This window comes from Lytechinus pictus, chromosome 13 (genome assembly GCF_037042905.1).
Source record: "Lytechinus pictus isolate F3 Inbred chromosome 13, Lp3.0, whole genome shotgun sequence".
Classification (NCBI taxonomy): Eukaryota; Metazoa; Echinodermata; class Echinoidea; order Temnopleuroida; family Toxopneustidae; genus Lytechinus; species Lytechinus pictus.
This window is the reverse complement of record NC_087257.1, coordinates 28421980-28440340: the sequence shown is the minus strand read 5'-3', so window position 1 is coordinate 28440340 and position 18361 is coordinate 28421980. Positions and strand designations below refer to the sequence as shown.

The 18361-nt window shown below is 36.3% G+C and overlaps 1 protein-coding gene across 1 annotated transcript; it reads left to right on the top strand.

Annotated features, from left to right (window-relative positions):
- The first annotated feature begins 8001 nt into the window (after positions 1-8001).
- Positions 8002-12751, top strand: LOC129275173 (uncharacterized). The gene has a single exon (XM_054911963.2). The coding sequence runs from the start codon at positions 8365-8367 to the stop codon at positions 8824-8826; it is 462 nt and encodes a 153-aa protein (XP_054767938.1). The 5' UTR covers positions 8002-8364; the 3' UTR covers positions 8827-12751.
- Positions 12752-18361: the final 5610 nt, after the last annotated feature.

Here is an 18361-nt window from a genome sequence, read left to right as displayed (position 1 = left end):
ACAAAAAGTGGATGATTGATTTAAGTTGGTAGGCTATATTACGATGCCTTTAGCTCATGCTGGTGTTTTTACATCTACGTGCTTTGTTTGTATTCTGTAATACGAATATTTTTTTTATCAAATCCAGCAGCACTTCCAGGATAATTCAGTCAATATTTCATTGCACATAGGCATGAGAGATGCACGATATATTCCCTGTTCTATTAATGCAAACCAGCATCGAATCTTATATTCAGTGTTCTTATGACTCATCCGAATTCAGTGACCTTCCCATCATCTTTCATCGAGGCGAATAATATCTCTGAATATCACCTTCCTTTGAATATTACCATTCGCCATGTAGAGGGCAGTAACTACAGGAGATGACCGAATATAGCGTAATAAGATTTGCTAATTGATCGTAGCCCCAGGTACAGGAATTCATGTCGGCATCATCGGCGTATAATCCGTGCAACATAACGCTAAGAGTAGTTAAGATTTCTCGTTGTACAACTTGCTTGGGGCAAGGTTTTAAAGAACAACCGCCATGACCACTTGTAAGTAAGTAGGGCTCTTGGTTAGGCGTCTTGGAGTTTAAGGAGGGAGACGAAAATGGGAGGACGAGTTGATGCGAATTAGACGGAGATATCAACCCGTAATACGACATCAATCTTGTCTTTGATAAAAACCGGCAAGGATAATGTGTGTAAGAAATCTAATACTTCATAAAGCACGTGCAATGAACTTCAATATGGAGTGATATGTCAGCATGAGCTTAGGCAGGGCGGCTCAGATATTAAGTTCTTTTATGGAGTCATTTGCTAGCTGGTTCTGTTTATAGTGGTTTTATTATGTTTGTTATTTTGCTCATGGCAGTGAAAAATATTCATACAAACGTCCATGTGATGTAGACCAAGTTCACATGCCATGATCTACGGTAGATTAGAAGGTAATCTAAAGGATGCCTACATGGAATGATAAATCAATACTCACTTATTCTTTACAACTTTCGTTCCCTTCGTTTCATTATGATTTCATTTCATTTGGAATAAGCTATACAATTAATACGATATCCTTAATTTAATATGCGAGGATAAGTATATTCACTATGATCTACGGTAGATATAAAGACACTGTAATTGTGCCTGATCGAAAAGTGAATTTTAAAAAAATCTGGTGTATCAGCTTTTAATTTACATCGTGTATTGATGCATTCCAAATGAAATTTTTCAGACATACAGTGAATACAATGCACACGATAATCATCTTCACCATAGTGATAACAGAAAATAAAATAACTTCATCCTTTGGTACAAAATAGTGAAATTTTAGAGGGATTTTATTCAAATTACAGCCCTAATTCAGCTTTTCAAGTACTATTTATTTGCTTATCTTCACAGATTAGATAGAAATCAGATTCTGAAAAGGATCCAAGCCTGTAATTCAAAAATTACTATGGATGTTCAGGAAGAGAGTAATAGATGCATTTTGGTAGTTTTGAAAATGGTCATAATAATTTCTAAGACTAGCCATGTAATATAAATGAATTTTATTCCGTTTGGCGTTAAGACACTATCGGGAGGTGTTAAGAAAGGATCTGGAAAAAAATGACAGACTAGATTGATAAGCTGGTCCATAATATCTTCCACAATAAACCTCGTCTCACATGACTCTCAATAGCAGATGATCAACTGATAAATGGTGTCACTTAATAGAGCATACAAGGCCAAAAGACACTAATGAACCAAAATATTTAGGTTTAATGATGTCTGAGAAAAAGATCATATCCTGACTAATGAGACGGGACACGCTGATGATATTATGATGACGTAAATCTCTTTAGTAGGACTTAGCTTTCGTCAGAAAAGCGCAAATCCATGACCAAGAATGTGCCGTGATGTTTCATTTAAGCCACGTCTGGATTCTACAATGATTATTTTTATGGCACGCTCTTTCGTTAAATGTTATACCATTAAATCATCATTACCGGTTTGAATGTGTTGAAAAGGAAAACAAAGTGTTAATAGCGTATTTTATCATTGGTGGGTCAACATAATGGGAAGCTCAGCACGAATGACTCAGTGCCATTCTTGAACACTTCAAGAGGTTTGCAGTCTACTGCACTAACCTGTCTTGGAGATCCAGGACTGGTAGATTCTAGGACCACAGGCTCAGCTGCAACTCGTTGCATCTTTTCTACCATACCCCTAAACATGAATAATGGAAGGAGCTATTCGGCAATTCTGGGGTTGTTTTTACGAAACAAATAGTCAATGACTTTTTTTCACCAAAGACTCCTCGGGATGATAAAAATCGACCTTTAATGTGATTTTGTTGTTGTGATGGCGATTTGATTTGGTTCAAGACTTGTTTAGCAGTTATAAACGACTCGGCTGTAGAAAAATCAATTTCTTCATTCAAAGGCACGTCACTTACTGCGTTTAGCTCTAAAAGTCGGTCATGGAGAACGAAATGTTTTTCCCAGAAATTGTGTCACGGTGAAAAACGGGGTACATTTTTGGTATTTCTGAGTTCTGCTTATTTCCTTTTGACCATTGAAAATTAAGGTTCATGAGTTCAACACAAAACAAAAATACCAAATAAATACCAAATTATTGACTGGAATACATTTTTCATGCATAGTTCGTCGTGTCTATCATGTCTATTACAGCATGCAAAACAAGTGGATTGTAGTTGCATTGAGGGGTAAGATGATGTATGCATTATAGTGTTGGATGGATGAAAAGGTAACTTTGGGTGTTTGAAGTGTCGAGTCGTATCGGGAATATTGGGTCAAAGGGATAAATTATCTGAATATCGTTAATCTTGTCACTCGTTCTAACAAACAACAGAATTTACTTAGCTATTTCTTCTTCTTCTTCTGGAAACAGTACAGTCCACCGTCTGGTGTATTGTCGTACTGAAAAAGAAAAATCATCGCTCATCAAATATGACGAATATCAATTTTTTAATACCGGAGATTTTCTTTAACTCGATAAACAGAGAAGTAATGATTATCCACCGAATCCTCGACCACCCAATGAAACAGAATGTGACCTTTATAGACAGGTTCTTATATCATAGTCTGCTTCCATAGGAATCGGTTTTAGTGGCCACTATTGGCAGGTGGCTGCTATAGGGAGGTGTCCACTAATACAAGTTTGACTGTACTCATTCTCTGTCTCCCCTCTCTCTCCCCCTCTATCTCTCCCTCTCTCTCTCCTCCTTTCCTTGATCACTTTCCATCTATCATCAGCATCAGTGGGGGCAGGCGCCCATACCCCTGTGAAAGATGAACTTACCCTACTGTTTATTTTAGTCTATCCCTCCAGCACTTAATACACATGTGATTTCCTGGGTGTATAGTGTTTCCTGAATCCAATGCACCTGATATGGAAGAGAGAAATACCTTGAGCATCTTCTGATGTAGCAACATTCCATAGCACCCACCTGTTCGCTCGTGGATGTGCATCGATTTTTATTTGTAGGATGGAAAAACTTACACCAGTTATTGCCAATTTTGTGTTCCGCGTGACTTTTATCGATTTCATTCACCAGTCATAGAAAAAAAAAATGGTTCACATTTACCAGCCCCAGTAATGAAAACATGGACGGTTTCATCTTTTTCTTTAAACGCATTCAAAATCTTTTGACTTATTACACATATAGGTCGACGCTGCAGAAATACCAGCCCTCACCTGAAAAAAAAACATATACAAATTTGGTAGCTAAAACCCCGATTGCTAGAGACTGATTACATAATTTTTTTTTTTATGAATGAATATGTTTATTTTCAATTCATAAAGTCAGATTTATTGTTCACTCTCCTATACCTGACTCTCTCTTCAATATGCTCCGAGCTTCATACAAGATCAATCTGTTTTTTATTAAAAGTATTACCAAAACATCACCTCCATCCTGTTCATAGGCCATTCATTGTCAGTGTAGCTCTACCGTGAATTTAAACATGATAGGCCTAATCATTAAATATTTTCACGTGACTGATTTAATTTAATGTGTTTTGATATCAATTAAAGATATTCGAAGTCATTTTATATTGTCGAAGAATGTCATTCCATTCTGCTTTATCTGAATGGACTTATTTTCTTGATTATTTTTTGTCAATAATAACAGCCTGTGTATTCACGTTTAACAGTCTTGTTAGAGCATGCATGTTTTCGTTTATTTTAGCCTGCAATTCAGAGATTTATTACACTGTATAAATCAGATAATTGATAACATATCGATGAAGAATATTAGTTATGATAATTTGTCTCAACATTTTCAACAGCATTAATGAACAATTCTGATGATATCCAATACTGATGTGCTATATATCTCACATTGACGTTTCTTTGTGTAAAGGTATTTTGACCGTTTTGATACATTGAACGGAAGTCTATAGAAACTTCTTGACAGCTGTATACCTAGGAATACATTTTTAGAAAACAAAACACCTGCATAGAAAAGGACGTTGCAATTGCAACGATACCCAAATAGTTCTTCAGAAAACGCAATCATCGGAAGTAGAGTATTTGAAAAGGATAGAAGGCATTGTACTAGTACGTTGTACTTTGCATTTCTTTTCAATCAAGAAGTTTTATATTGTTTCCGAAGACAGTGATAGGGACAGAAGTTCTGAAGCTAGGTGTTTCTCGTTGTGGTTATCATCATGGAAAGGAATTGTAAAGACATTGGTAATTTCTCGACAACTCAAGTCCTTATCACGTCATTTATACTTAGTGCCGCCACTTAGATGTGTTAGCTGTACAGAAAAATATCCATTAGACTCTCATTATGCGTCTGAGGGAAAGTTTGGCGAGAAAAGTACAAACTAAATGAAGCTTTAAACGAGACTTTGCAACTCGTTTGGTGTGGTTGATGAAGTAGTGTTATATCCTGCTCAAGAAAGATTAGGGAATATTAAGTGGGGAAATTTTCCTTTCTGTGCATTTCAAAGAAGACAATTTAAATGGTTTATGTTTTATTCATGTCGCATTTTGAGATAAAGACTGGCTTAAATTTCAATTTCTACACGCAACAGATTGATAATGCTGGGAAAAACTAGTGGATAAAACAGGTGTCATCCAGAATTAGAGATTTGCATTATTATAAAAACCATCATGGCAAAGTAAGGCTTTTAGAATTAGTCGGTTCTCTTATTTCAGCTCTTTTTAACATCTTCATCCTGACAATCCCTTGGCTATTTCGCTATTAAAAAGTGTCATAACTAGTTGTTGTGTTTGTATTATTTTGATTTTCAACAGTAATCACAGAGGATCTTTTGGTATAAAAGCAATATCGTTTATAACAGATCTATCGATTGAAGTGGCACACCCAAAAATACTAAAAGTTCTTATGAAAAATGAGAAGGAGCAGCACATAGAAGCATGCCCTGGACATTTCTATCACTTTCGTCCTGGTTGTTGTTGCCAAGCTTTGGTTCATGGGGACTGCGACATCCGTGGTCAAGTTCAAAATTTTTTTGAAGGCTTACATATTTTATTAAGGGACCATGACTGATTTTATTTCCTAGATGGTCTCTTTTGCAATAGTATAATTTGCCAGCATGCATATCTAATGGTGCAAATTGTTAAGCGGTTTGTAATCACAATAAAATTCCGTTTTACCATTAAATTAGATTAGATGGACTAAATTAAAGTTTTATATTGTTTCTTGTAACCGGGCTCTCTGCAAAAATACCGAGGGAGCTGAGAAACGCACACTTTTATTTTAAGGTTCAATATAGTTCGCATTAATTTTCCCCTTTCCCTCAGATGTGAATAAAAAACATCCCCCTTGTTTCACATTAAGATTTAATGATGAGCTTACACAGTTCGTGAGAAGTCAAATCATGCTTCACACTCTTAAAGGAGAAATAAAAAATAATGTACTTTATACGCCTGTGAGCGTTTAATCTACACACACGAACGCAAGTGCCACCTACCTTTCTCTCTGGTCTTCAGACCATTCAGTCACATTAACAAACCGATTCCAGACCGATCAAAGCTATTACACTATTACCAATGGTGTACTATGATCGGATTGGAGTTGGTTTCGTTGGTGTGACTGAGGCTTAACCCTAAGAATCCATCAAACCTGACAACCTGACATGTTGGTAGAAGCAGGTGGGACGATGATCCAGTCTATCGCTTTTCACGATCGTGAAGGACAAATCATCAAAAAGTACACCTGAGACCGATTCCTCTATCACCTCAGTGTGTCTTTAATCAATAATTCATAACATAACACAGTAAAGTTGAACATTATTTTTTAAAAGATTAAATGACAATGTTAATACTCAATACGTATTACTAAAATTCGTAGTTTATTGCTATATTACATGGGAATAACAACTATGTTAGCTCCAATTTACCAAATGTTTATTTTTTTCATACGTGATACACTGTTTCATGTGAATGTACTTATCTGGCACTGTGATCTGGTACTTAAGTCAAATAAAATCCGTAATCTGTATTATATACGATATTTTAAGGTTATCAAAAAGTGGACTTGAATAGGGTTTGAAAATTCCTTCTAAATATGTGTCAATTCTAGGTGATTTAATGTTTGGCGTAGAAAGTCGACAGCCTACACCAGTTTTTTTTTTTTTACCAAGACCAAACAAGTAATGATACTAGCGCGTTTTCGCCCAGCGTCGTACGACGCTATCTACGACGTAGAACGATCTCTTGGTTCGTGCGTCCGTCGCGCTCAACTCTCGCTTGTAAGCAGTTTCGCAAATCGCTGAACGCGGCCGGATCGACCGATGCAGTATCATGTTTATGCACAACGCAATGTTATCTTTATGTTACAGGCAATGCATGGCTGGCATGTAATGTTGACACGCCAACATATGCATTGTATATGTTCCTACTATGTGCACACAACTGGCAGTGCCATGTGTCTTGCAGTCGCGTCGTCGACCGAGCCATGCAACGGCTTTTCAATCATATTTCAATAATCATACTCGTTTAAACTTCTACTGTAACATTTTGAAATTATACTTAGCTTGATTTTAGTATAATTGAAATGGTACTCACCGAAAAACTCGCATTCGAGTCCATGTTTTGAAGCTTTCAGCTATCAGTGTAGACAGAGTAGAGTACAACATGTGCATGCACGCGATGGGCGAATGTGTTTACATCGGCTCAGCTTGCTCGCTCTACAAGCGATCTGATTGGCTGTTGACGGCTGTTGACAAATCCTACGTTCTAATGCGGACGCCCGCTAATTTGCGGAAGAACCGTCCGTGATTTGAGCTCAAGAACGCTCGGGCCTCTGTTTCCATGGAAGTTGGCGATTTTTGCACACCCTTACGTTCTACGTCGTACGACGCTGGGCGAAAACGCGCTACTTACATTCTACGACCCTCGTTATTTCACCCATTAAGTTGTTTTCACCTTTCTGCTCTTAATTACCACCTGGTCACGTAAAACAAACCCTCTTTCACTTATGACTCTGATAAATCACCAACATCCTCCCCTCAATTAATTAAGATCTTGTTGGTTCTAACGTCACCCAGAAGAGCGATGTCGCTTTTGCGAGATGATCAAAACATTAATTTGGGATTTCATCACAACTCTACTGACAATGTGTCGTTATTAATAATGGCAGTGATGCTTTCTCATAATTAATTATGGTCGGACATCTTTAATCAAGTGGTTGTTATCAATTTTAATTTCAAAAGCGAACTTTCTTTTTTAAGTTGATAAATGGGATAAAACTCAATATACTTTATCAACCTTATTTAAATTATTAATCCTTGGCGTAGCAAATAATAAGTGAGGTTTGTGGTTCTTGGTTATGTCGCGTTAAGCCATTAGCATTAAAAACTGTAAATAAAGCACCATGTTTGATTTAGCAATTGACGGTACAAGTATAAATCCGGTATAAGATTTCGAATAAATTTAAAATGACAAGTTGGAAATTCGGGCATGCTTGTTATTGATCTTCTAAATACATTATGTGCTGGGATATGTCACTTATTTTCCTTCCTTTATTTCATTTCCTTTCAGAATGAACCAATGACTTGGGGATTCTTCAAAACTACCACCAACGACTCACCAAGGTAGATCTCGATGCAAGTCTGAGAACATTACTCTGACAGCCCAAGAGGGGATTCTATTTTTCAGCCCTGTTGAAAAGGACAAATTCTTACTTCTATTCACCGTTTAGTCAAAGGAGAGTCCTCCGCAAAGTTTCACTTCAAAATAGAGCTGTTGCTCAGCAGCTCACAGTCATTTCTTGTCAACTTTTGTTCCATTCAGAGACAATTTGATTGAGGTTACTGAATGAAATTCAAGGAAGAAATCGACGTCCAGCTTCTGAAATTGTTTTAACGTTGTTTTATTGTGGTAGAGGAAGTTAAATTGTCAGTTTTCGATGTCATTACATCAAACAATGGATCGCTTCTTACGACGGCTAGCCCGCCATGCTGCCCGCGGCGGTTCAGCCGCCGCTGCATCGGCGTCCCACAGCTCTCCAGACATGCAACCGCTCCCAACGCCTTCCGTCCAGTACCTCGCCGCCGCTGCAGCGAATCAACCTCCAGTCAGTGACGCTCCTGCCGGCGTAGCGGGTGCACCAGGGAGCAATAACGACTGGGATATGTCGACGCTAAACTCCAGCTTCGCGGAAAACTTCACCTTGTTCACGGACGGTGCGTCACATGACCTCACGCCAACCCCAGACGGTCACGTGACATCAGACGAAGCTTGGCCAGTGTCATCGTTCGCGGTCATCAAGGCTCTCGTCCTCATCGTTATCCTCGCCATTCTCCTAGTCGTAAGCTGCAAAGTGACTATGCAATATATCATAAAATCATCCAAACGAGAAAAGCGATAATGAGTGGTGTGACGCCATTTTGTGTGTGGCTAATTATTGTACCACGAACACTATTTCAAAGTATTGGCGAAGAAGCCCATTGGTACAATGAAAAATGTGTTGCTGCAGATTCCATGGTTGAGGCAAAGTCAGAATTATTAGAAATGTTAGAGAGTATTTGCAATGAGAACAATATGTGTGAGAATGCTTAGAAAAATATGATACTTAACGCACATGGTGCACTGGTGATTTTACCTTCCAAATCTAACACGTAGTGGTCTAAAAATCAGAAATTATTGATACGATAGGCTATATTTCATTTATGGTTACCAAATATGAAATATGATACGTACACGTATATTCCATTTGGTAATAAACCATTCTAGAGTCTCATTTGAGAACATCCAAAAGAAAAATTATTAAAAGGTTGGTAATTTGATGCCTATGTTATTCTGAACACTCAATGATTTTATAAGAACCGAACGCAGCTTACCAGTATAGTTTATGGCATTGTACAGATGATTAGCACTGTCATTCCTCCTTCAAAAAGCTATAGCATTTATTTCTATAGCAAAGAGAAAGTTTGCAACCGAAGTGGTAAAAGATGCAAAGTGTATCTTTCGTTCCTCTTCACACCCAGAAATACCAGTTAGTTCCTCAAAAGTACGATTTTGCTCGTTTTAGGGAACATTTATTTTTGCGTCCAAAAGGTACACATTGACACCATCCATACAAAATAATGCAACACTTCGCTAACTTGCACTCTTAGGGATACAAAAGGCATCTGCACCCCAAGTTGAGGTAGCAGTAAAAGTTTGAAGGGTTTGAAATGGCACAATTTTTATTTCTTAGTGTGTGCTTTGTCATCGTTGTACAGTAAACTCTGGATTTCCCAGTCTAAGTATGCATTTTCGTCGTGCAGTTATTGTACTATTTATGAATAATTCAAAATCCACCATCTGAACGCCAAACATTAATGCGCCCTAATAGGTGCAAGGTTAAACATTTTAGGGTGCCTTTTAGGTACAAAAAAGTTCATAAATGCTCCTTTACATTTAGGATTTTAGATCAGCACCAGTTTTACGTCGAAGGAAAGCTTCGTTATAACTGTGACAATTTTATTGGTATCTTTACAAATAACAAATTTAAGACCTATAAATCTTTTTCATTCCTAAGCATGGTGAGCCGAGAGGGTTCGGTCTTCTATTTTATCAATCCTTATGAACCGGTCGGTGTGGTGTGAGTTCAGTATGGTTGAAAGGCAAACATCGCATACTCCAATGACTTCTTCGCCTATGAATCTTTATATAATTTTATGTAAATAGGATTTGATATACATTTGAATTCCATTGCCACCTATGCATAAAACTAGTTATTTTGGTTAAGATGGAACAGTTTACAGTGTATATATTTTATGCAGGAGACATTATTATATATTCATGCGCTACTGAACATTATAATGAGATTGTGGAGATGGGGCAAGTCAAACAAGATGTAATGGGGGTAGAAAAAGCAACGCACAGACATTCTTATCTCACATTTTGCTAGAATCTTGGTGAGGATGTATACTTTTTTTCCTCATCGGTATTTTTATATAAAAAAAAACTGGTCCCGGTAACTCAAAGGCTAACGTTTAATCGTTAAATGAAATGGCCTATCAAGATCATCGTTACATGCGCATTTTGCTCAGTAGACTGACTAGCATCCAATCAGAATTGTTCTTTCAAATTGGCGATTAATCGGTAACCTTTGTGTTACGGGGCCGTGGGGTCCGTTGTAGAAAGATCTGCAATCATACGCAATTAACTCTAGATAATTATCATATGTTACTTGATTTTAACCAATCATCTGTGCGTATTTGGGACTTATGCTTGAAATGGTTGCTTTGAGTAGCGTTAATTGAACAAAACTAAACGTTCCCAACATGCCCAATGTGATACTAGAAAGTTTTCGCGTTTACTACGGAGACACTCCCTACAAAGCATCGATTCCTTTGAAAACTACATTTAAAATCACAATGGAGAGCTGAGAGGCTTTTGTCGAAAGTAGGTGGACTGGGATAACAGATCATCCGAAGATTTGCACCGGACGAACAATTGCAAATAATTATGTCGTTGCCCAGAGTCAAGGGATTCCGATGCTGTCCCGGTCCACCAACTTTCGGCAAAAGCCTCTTGGCTCTCCATCATCCCTTTCGGTCTACACACGAGAATTTATAGTCGTATAGGCGGCTCTTTTGAGATTTAGTAAAGATTTGTCGGACGATCATCTTAAAGACGTGAAAACAATCATTCGTTGAAGAGATGATAGTTTTGTTTGTCCAATGTCAAATATTGTCAAGCTCAAAATTAAGTCAGGACCTAGTTTTTTTTTATCAATTCTCGAATCATTCAGAAACCATATAATCTGATATTATATGTTCTTATTGCGCAAATGGATTCTTAATGAACGTGTAACGTATTGGCCTTGCGGCTTCCTGGATGAACGCCGTCCCATGCCAGTAATAATATCAATCTTCTTGTACTCGTTCATTTGCCGTAGGAAAGGTAAACGCCATGAAACGAAGTAACCGCTCATGTGTTGAGTAAGCCGAAAAGAAATTCGTTGTTTACCTAGATAACAGTGGTACTTTACTTGAAGAAGGAATGAAATTAATGATATTCTTTGAAGCAAACTGTTGGGCGATTGTCAAAAAATTCCGATTTGAATTCTGGGGTTGGTCTGTAATCTGTAATCAGGTATCAGTTGGACCGACAGCTAAATACAGGATTTCATCTGAAAAACGACATAAATTCCTCACCAGATAGTATTTGTATTTTGTGGACCGGTTAATGTAAACTTCGCTTGATTTTTATTGATTTAAATTGTGTGTATATTGTGTGAATTACATATTATTTGAGCAATAAGGGGATCAACATGTATAGGCCTATTTGCCATTGGTATTTTGAGGATTATCTAAATATGAATTTAATTTCAAAATTAGTTTCAGCATTTTGACAATAATTGTTTATTTGTTATCTTTCTCCGAAACACTTTTCCACACATCTTATATAGTCCCTACATCTTTTTCCTCCTCACTCGCTACCTGGATAATGATTTTTGGCACGCACAAAGAACGCACATCTTCTATACGTAGGAAAATTGTGCGCATGGCCACTACAGAGATATTGAGGGTTAAAGCCCAAAGTATGTTGCACTATATTACTTTCTGTTTATAAGGAAAAATGGGAGTATGGTTTAGTAAGAAATTCCAACCTAAAATATTTACGAATGTGGTATCAGTACGGTAATGAAATAGAAATTACAGACCACCATGTAGATCGTAGTGACATCTGGCCATCAACTACGATTATTTTGAAGAGGAATTGGCATTTACTCCTACCCCAAAACTTGCAACAAACCCTGTTTTTTCGTTGTTTAGTATCATTCCGAACTTAAATCATATATTTTTATTTTACTTGCTTGAACTTTCATGTTTAATCACATTAAAAAAAAAAAAGTAGTCGCTGTCGGATCGTATGTATATGGCCTCTGACTTCAAGTCTATGCAGGCGTTTACTCCACGTCCCTCCCCCTCCCCCCCCCCCCATCTCTCTCTCTCTGTCTCTCTTTGTTCCCTAAATTCTCGTCTTATAATTATCTGATTTACAGTATATTGATTTTTTATCCTTTAGTACATTACTCTTTTGCATTATGAAATGCATTTGAGATTTACGATTGCGATTATATTGTTTATATGTTGCGGTTTTGAAAAAGATATTAATTCGTAGGTACATTTTTAACGATGATTTTTATATATAATATTGAATTTGTACTGAGAAGTATTTTACCTTTGTGGATTTATATATGATTGTTTAATTAAGTGGACATTTTTTTAGTAATAACGAACAATATTAGAAACTTTTCTTGATTTTAATAAATGAAAATAATTTATTTGATAAAACCATTACTTGTTTCGACAGTGTTTCTCATTTTCCTCATTGTAGTATCCAATTATTGGAAGGTCACATTGGCATGCATACATACTAAGCTTATATTCTATTCCTAAATTAGAAAATATCATTATTGTAATGTTATTTTCTAATTCAGGAATAAAATAAGCTTATGTATGCAAATGTGACACTCCATCATACTCTGATTGAACAATTCACCCTCCCAAAAGCCTTTGTACTGATTTATACAATCGTAGATACTAAGACATTTCTCCCTTATAGCATACATGAACATAATGAATATAGGCACATTCACACACACGCGCGCGCGCACCCTCACACACATAATGTGGAGACAAATTATTTATGTTATCTTCAAAGTGGGGACGTCTGTGTGCGAGATGTTATGCACTAGACATTTTTAATTTAATCGAGAAGGTTCCATTAATTGGGCTCATCTTATAATCCGCAAATTGAGGACACTTCCTACCCCATCCCCTGCCTACACATAAAATTGGGGCTTAACTGGTCATAAGGGGACGTTTACAATTTAATAATGATTATAATAATAATAATGGTATATTTACCAAGGGTAGCCACTGCAGTTCCGAAAACTGTTCTCCCAGCGGGCCCTGCTATTATTATTACCCCGGCTAAGATATTTAGTTTTGTTATAAAACAGCTAGCATGTGAAAGGCATTAATTTGCAGGGTTCTCTGGATCTGGGACATCCTCAGTTGTCGGGCGTCCCCGGTTAGTGGGTTAAAACCAGTAGAAGATCTGTACAAGCCCCCCCCCCCCCCACACACACACACACAATTTTTTTTTCAACACACACACCCACATCCTCATATACATGCACCGTTAAAACATGAATAATTACAATCACAGCATTTGTTTGCCCATATAAAATCTGTATACACAATGTTTTTTTTTTATCCTTTTTCATATAAGCACCCCCCCCCCCTCATAAAAGTCTTTCCCAACACAATAAAAAGGCATCAATACATCTGAATATTTTCTCTCCTATTCTTCTCATAACTAGAGTAAATTTTGAATTTCATTTCCTCGCAGTGAAACGAAATCTCCTTCCACTTCATGTTTGAATTATGCATCGTAAGATGATGTTATTATTTGATGGTGCTGGTTAAAGTTCGGAGAAAACGGAATTCAAAATGAATGCAACTAAATACACTGGCTAAGGTTTCTTTCCAAGGCTTTTCAAGGAGGTCCTCAAACATCTTCTAGTGCCCCAAACAAGATTTATTTCTTTCTGCAAGATGGGGCGAGTGTGTGCTTAAAATCTTATTGTACACACTAGCGAGGAAGCGGAGTGACCGAGCAGAAGATTAATCATACCTAGAATCAATGTTGATAATATAAGTCAGATTAGGGGAAGATCAAAATTTGAATTACCAAATTGTATCTGGCAAATACATAAGTCTAGCTTTTCTTAAGATCTGTGCAATTTTGCGCCAGATGTAAACGTATAAGCATTGAGTCAGTTCATTTAATTTTCTCCAAGAAATTCGACATGCATGCACGTCTAGCAAATGACAAGTGTGACAGTTAAAGACATTCCCTCCATTATTTTCCTCACAGCTATTGCTATAAGGAGGTAGAGGTGTGAACAAATCGCTTGAAAATGTGCCCAAAATATTTCAAAACAAAGAAATTCGGTATTTCAAATTTCAAATATCCATTCTGATATCAATATTCATTGATACTCAAGTATCCTCTAATTCAAGAAGTCAAGTGAGAAAAGTCACAAAAATTGGGGGAAAGCATGAAGGTGTGAATACCAAACAAAATAAATAGCACTGCTTGAGAAATTTGATTGGACGGGATACGTTTCGGAATTTAGCAATAATTCAATATTCAGTATTTCAAATCTACACAAAGTATTTTGTTCTCATACATCCAAACGAAGTCAACTTGGATCAAGTATACGAATATCTTAAAACACTTTACGGTGTTTTTTCTTTGGCGTCCAACTCATCGTCTTGAGAGATTTTCATGGTCATATCACACCGCGGCACCCCCATAGATACCATCGTCTTCTCCAGTTACCCCATGATGCAGGCCTCCCACTTATACAACAAGGGTCATGCCTTAATGAGCTCCAATAGTTGACATTACATGTTATTAGAGCTGAATTTCCCTATAGATTGAGAAGGAGTGAAGATCAGAAGGCGTCGAGAGCATTTGCTCTCATTTACAGCAATAATAATATGATCAAGTAGAATAGTGTATTTAACAAGTCAACAAGCATCCTCTTAGCATGTTGGCGCAACATCAATGGCCTTGTGACGTCATCATCATAAGGATCAGAAATTTGAACTTCATCCATCGTGTTAAATTGTACAAAAATATATATCACTTTTATTTGTTTTGGTGGCATCGTGTTCCCGAAGAAGAGAGTACTTTTGTAGTTCATGGCGTGTTGCTTATTTTGAAAAGAAACAGTTCCCGGCCAAATTGTTATTTTAGTGTTAAGATGGAGGCCCTATTCATAGTAATACAAATAAACCCCATGGAAAGACAAAAACAACTATCATAGCACATATCCTTCGATTGTATTGAAATAGTTCCTTTAAAAAAATGTCGACCTATGAAACATAATTATATACGATAGTTTTATAATTCATGTTTGTTTTCTTTAAGATAAGGAATTTATTCTCTTTCTCGCTATATATATATATATATATGTAACTTCATTATAATTTTTTTATGATTTAAGGATATGTTTTTCTTCGTTGATTTCTGCAAGGAATTGTCAAAATTAAGGACCTTGTTAAGTTCTTCATATTTTCTAAGGTATTGTAGAATGATGTTTGTTAAAATACAATGAACTTTTGTAAGGCAGTCTATAAAACTTTACTAGCTTACCCTTTAGAAGAAGGACCGGTAATAATAATAATGATGATAATAATATTGATAATAATAATAATAATAATAAGAAGAAGAATAATAATAATAATAATAATAATAATAGAATATCAATAGTAATAATAGTGATGATATTAATTATAGTAATAATAATAATGATAATGATAATAATTATAATAATAATAATTATAATAATAATGACAATAATAATATCAATTATAAGTAATGATAATAACACTAGAATATTAATAGTAATGAGAATAACTAAAACAAAATAAATAAATGATATTCGTGTAAAAAAAATATTCGAAGATGAAATTATGAAGGTAAAGTATCTCGTTCTATGTGTCTCAATATCTTGACGATCTCGATGCACGATGATGCATTCACCCTCTCACACATGATCACGGTGATGCTTCAGTCACACAGGCGTAATCAAATCCAAAATAACGTAATATATTTGATCGGTCTGGAATCGGGTCACTGATGTGACTGAGGCACATGATGCAGCCAAGACGTTTTAAACACGGCACCAAACTTCAAACAGACGTGACCATTCACCTTAACACAATAACTGGCGGAGAAAGCAAATCCTAACCCTCTTGCCTCCCGGTAACCATGCAGAAACTCGATCCTCATTCTCCCCTCGTCCTCTGAACCACGTCTGACATAAAATGGGTTCAGTTTCCTACAAAAGCCAATACTTAGCCTTCAGCTAACATGAGAGATAGGCCAAAGAACTAGGCAATATAAATACGACAGTGAACAAACAGTTCGAACAACCCATGGAGCGTACTATGGTATTCGGGAAGAAAGAATAGATACCCTTTTATTTTCTTAGCCTATTTTTACTGTCTTGAAGTCGATAAAGGAATCAGAGGTCTTAATCTGTTAGTTGTTAGCCTAAAAGGTACTGAGACATTTCGATTTAATTGCGTCAAGAAACTAGTACTTGACTTCGTTTTTTACCAAATATAACTTCTTATTGATTTAACTAGGCGTAAAACCACTTTCGTTCAAGAATTTTTTTTTCCGCAGTGTGACTAATTATTAAAATGACTGCATATTAACCATGTTAACTTCTTTTAAAGATAAGAGTCCTACAAGCAGAGACTCTATTTCTATATATATGTTTGCAAATCTCTTATGCAACTTCCATTTGTTATCAAGAGCGAAAACGAGAATTTATAGACCAGGGATGCATGGGCACTGTATTTTCACAAAAACGGGGGCAATTATATTCCATTTTTAACTTGATCTACAGGGATAATAGAGTTGAAGGGCCTATACCCCTCTTTTTCTTATCTATCATTTATTTCATTATTCTTCTCTTTCCTCTCCTTTTTCCCCTTCGCTTCTTAAAAAATCATAGGGGCTGTCGACCCTTGCCCCCTCCCCTGTAGCATCACCCCTTCTTGATAGAAATTCTTTGAGCTAGCATTCAAGAAAGAACGCCAGAATTCAAGAAAAGGGGGAAGGGGAAAGGATAGAAGGGAGAGGGGATGATAAAAAAAAACGAGACAGGAGGGAAGAATGGTGGTCGGCTTAAATGGAAACTTTTCAAATTAGGAAAATTTGGAAAGAATGGGATGAATCACGACGAAAAAAAAAATGAAATAAAAAACTACAAACGGAAATATAAATTATTAAAAACAGACCAGAATGCGAAGCTCTTGCTTGAACGTGAAGAAATATTTTTGTATTTAATTCTTATTTCTCTTATCTTTCACCTTTTTTTTCCTTTCTATATTTTATTTCCTTTTTTAGGGAAAGTGGGTCCCGCTTGGGAAGGGGTTTAATAAACAATGATGGAGGTAGAGAAGAAAATAAAAGAAATGGAGTGGATTAATTGGATCAAACACGATGAGGTTTAGAGAAAAGGCTCGAATACAAACGAGTATAGTTTCCGCTAATTTAACACGTCACTCCGCAGCGTTACATTTCAAAACAAGCAGGAGACAAGCTGGCTAATGGTGTTTTCTTTTACGTAAATATCATGCACATACATTATACAGCATGTCACAATATTTACAAGTCGACATGCAAGCTTGTGAGACTGCATCGAATTACTGTTCCAGAGATGGGCATGACGGTTCACATTCAACAACCTTCGATATGTCACATACAGGAAGCATTTTATTTTGAATTCATCTTTCAACTAAACATAATTGTAATTAGTTGTAGCCTATGAAATTCAATATCAACGGTCTAATTCTAATTAATCTAACTCAGAAACATGAGGTATGTGCATCAGTACATAATTTTATTTAATTCGATAATTAAATTAAGAAAAATTATAAATTTTATCAAGATTTTAATGAAAAGAAATTAACCTGAGAAATTACATGATTAAAATTTCAAATTAAGTGGTAATATTCTTGACAAACTAATGTTTCCCGACGATGGATGACATTAATTGTGGTATTCTATTAGTTCTGATTTGTTTGTTTCATTTCCATCAAAAAAGCAAATTACGTTAGGAAAAAAATTACGCTTATTAAACTGAACACCAAAATATCATATTTTATAGATTAGCTGAACTCCAGTCACTAATTTATCGAAAAAGGGTAGATCTTCGTTCAAATGCGTTTACCAATCAGTAATGCAAGAGTAAATATTGCAAAAAAATATCAATAACCCGTTGTACATGACTTTGTATGACTTGTGAAAGATCCCCCCCCCCCCCCTCAGACATCAGATACGAGAAGGCAGACGACAGGATTTCGTTTTTAAAA

Excerpts from the sequence above, each read along its gene's own strand:
- LOC129275173 (XM_054911963.2), top strand. The coding sequence starts at position 8,365 with ATGTCATTACATCAAACAATGGATCGCTTCTTACGACGGCTAGCCCGC.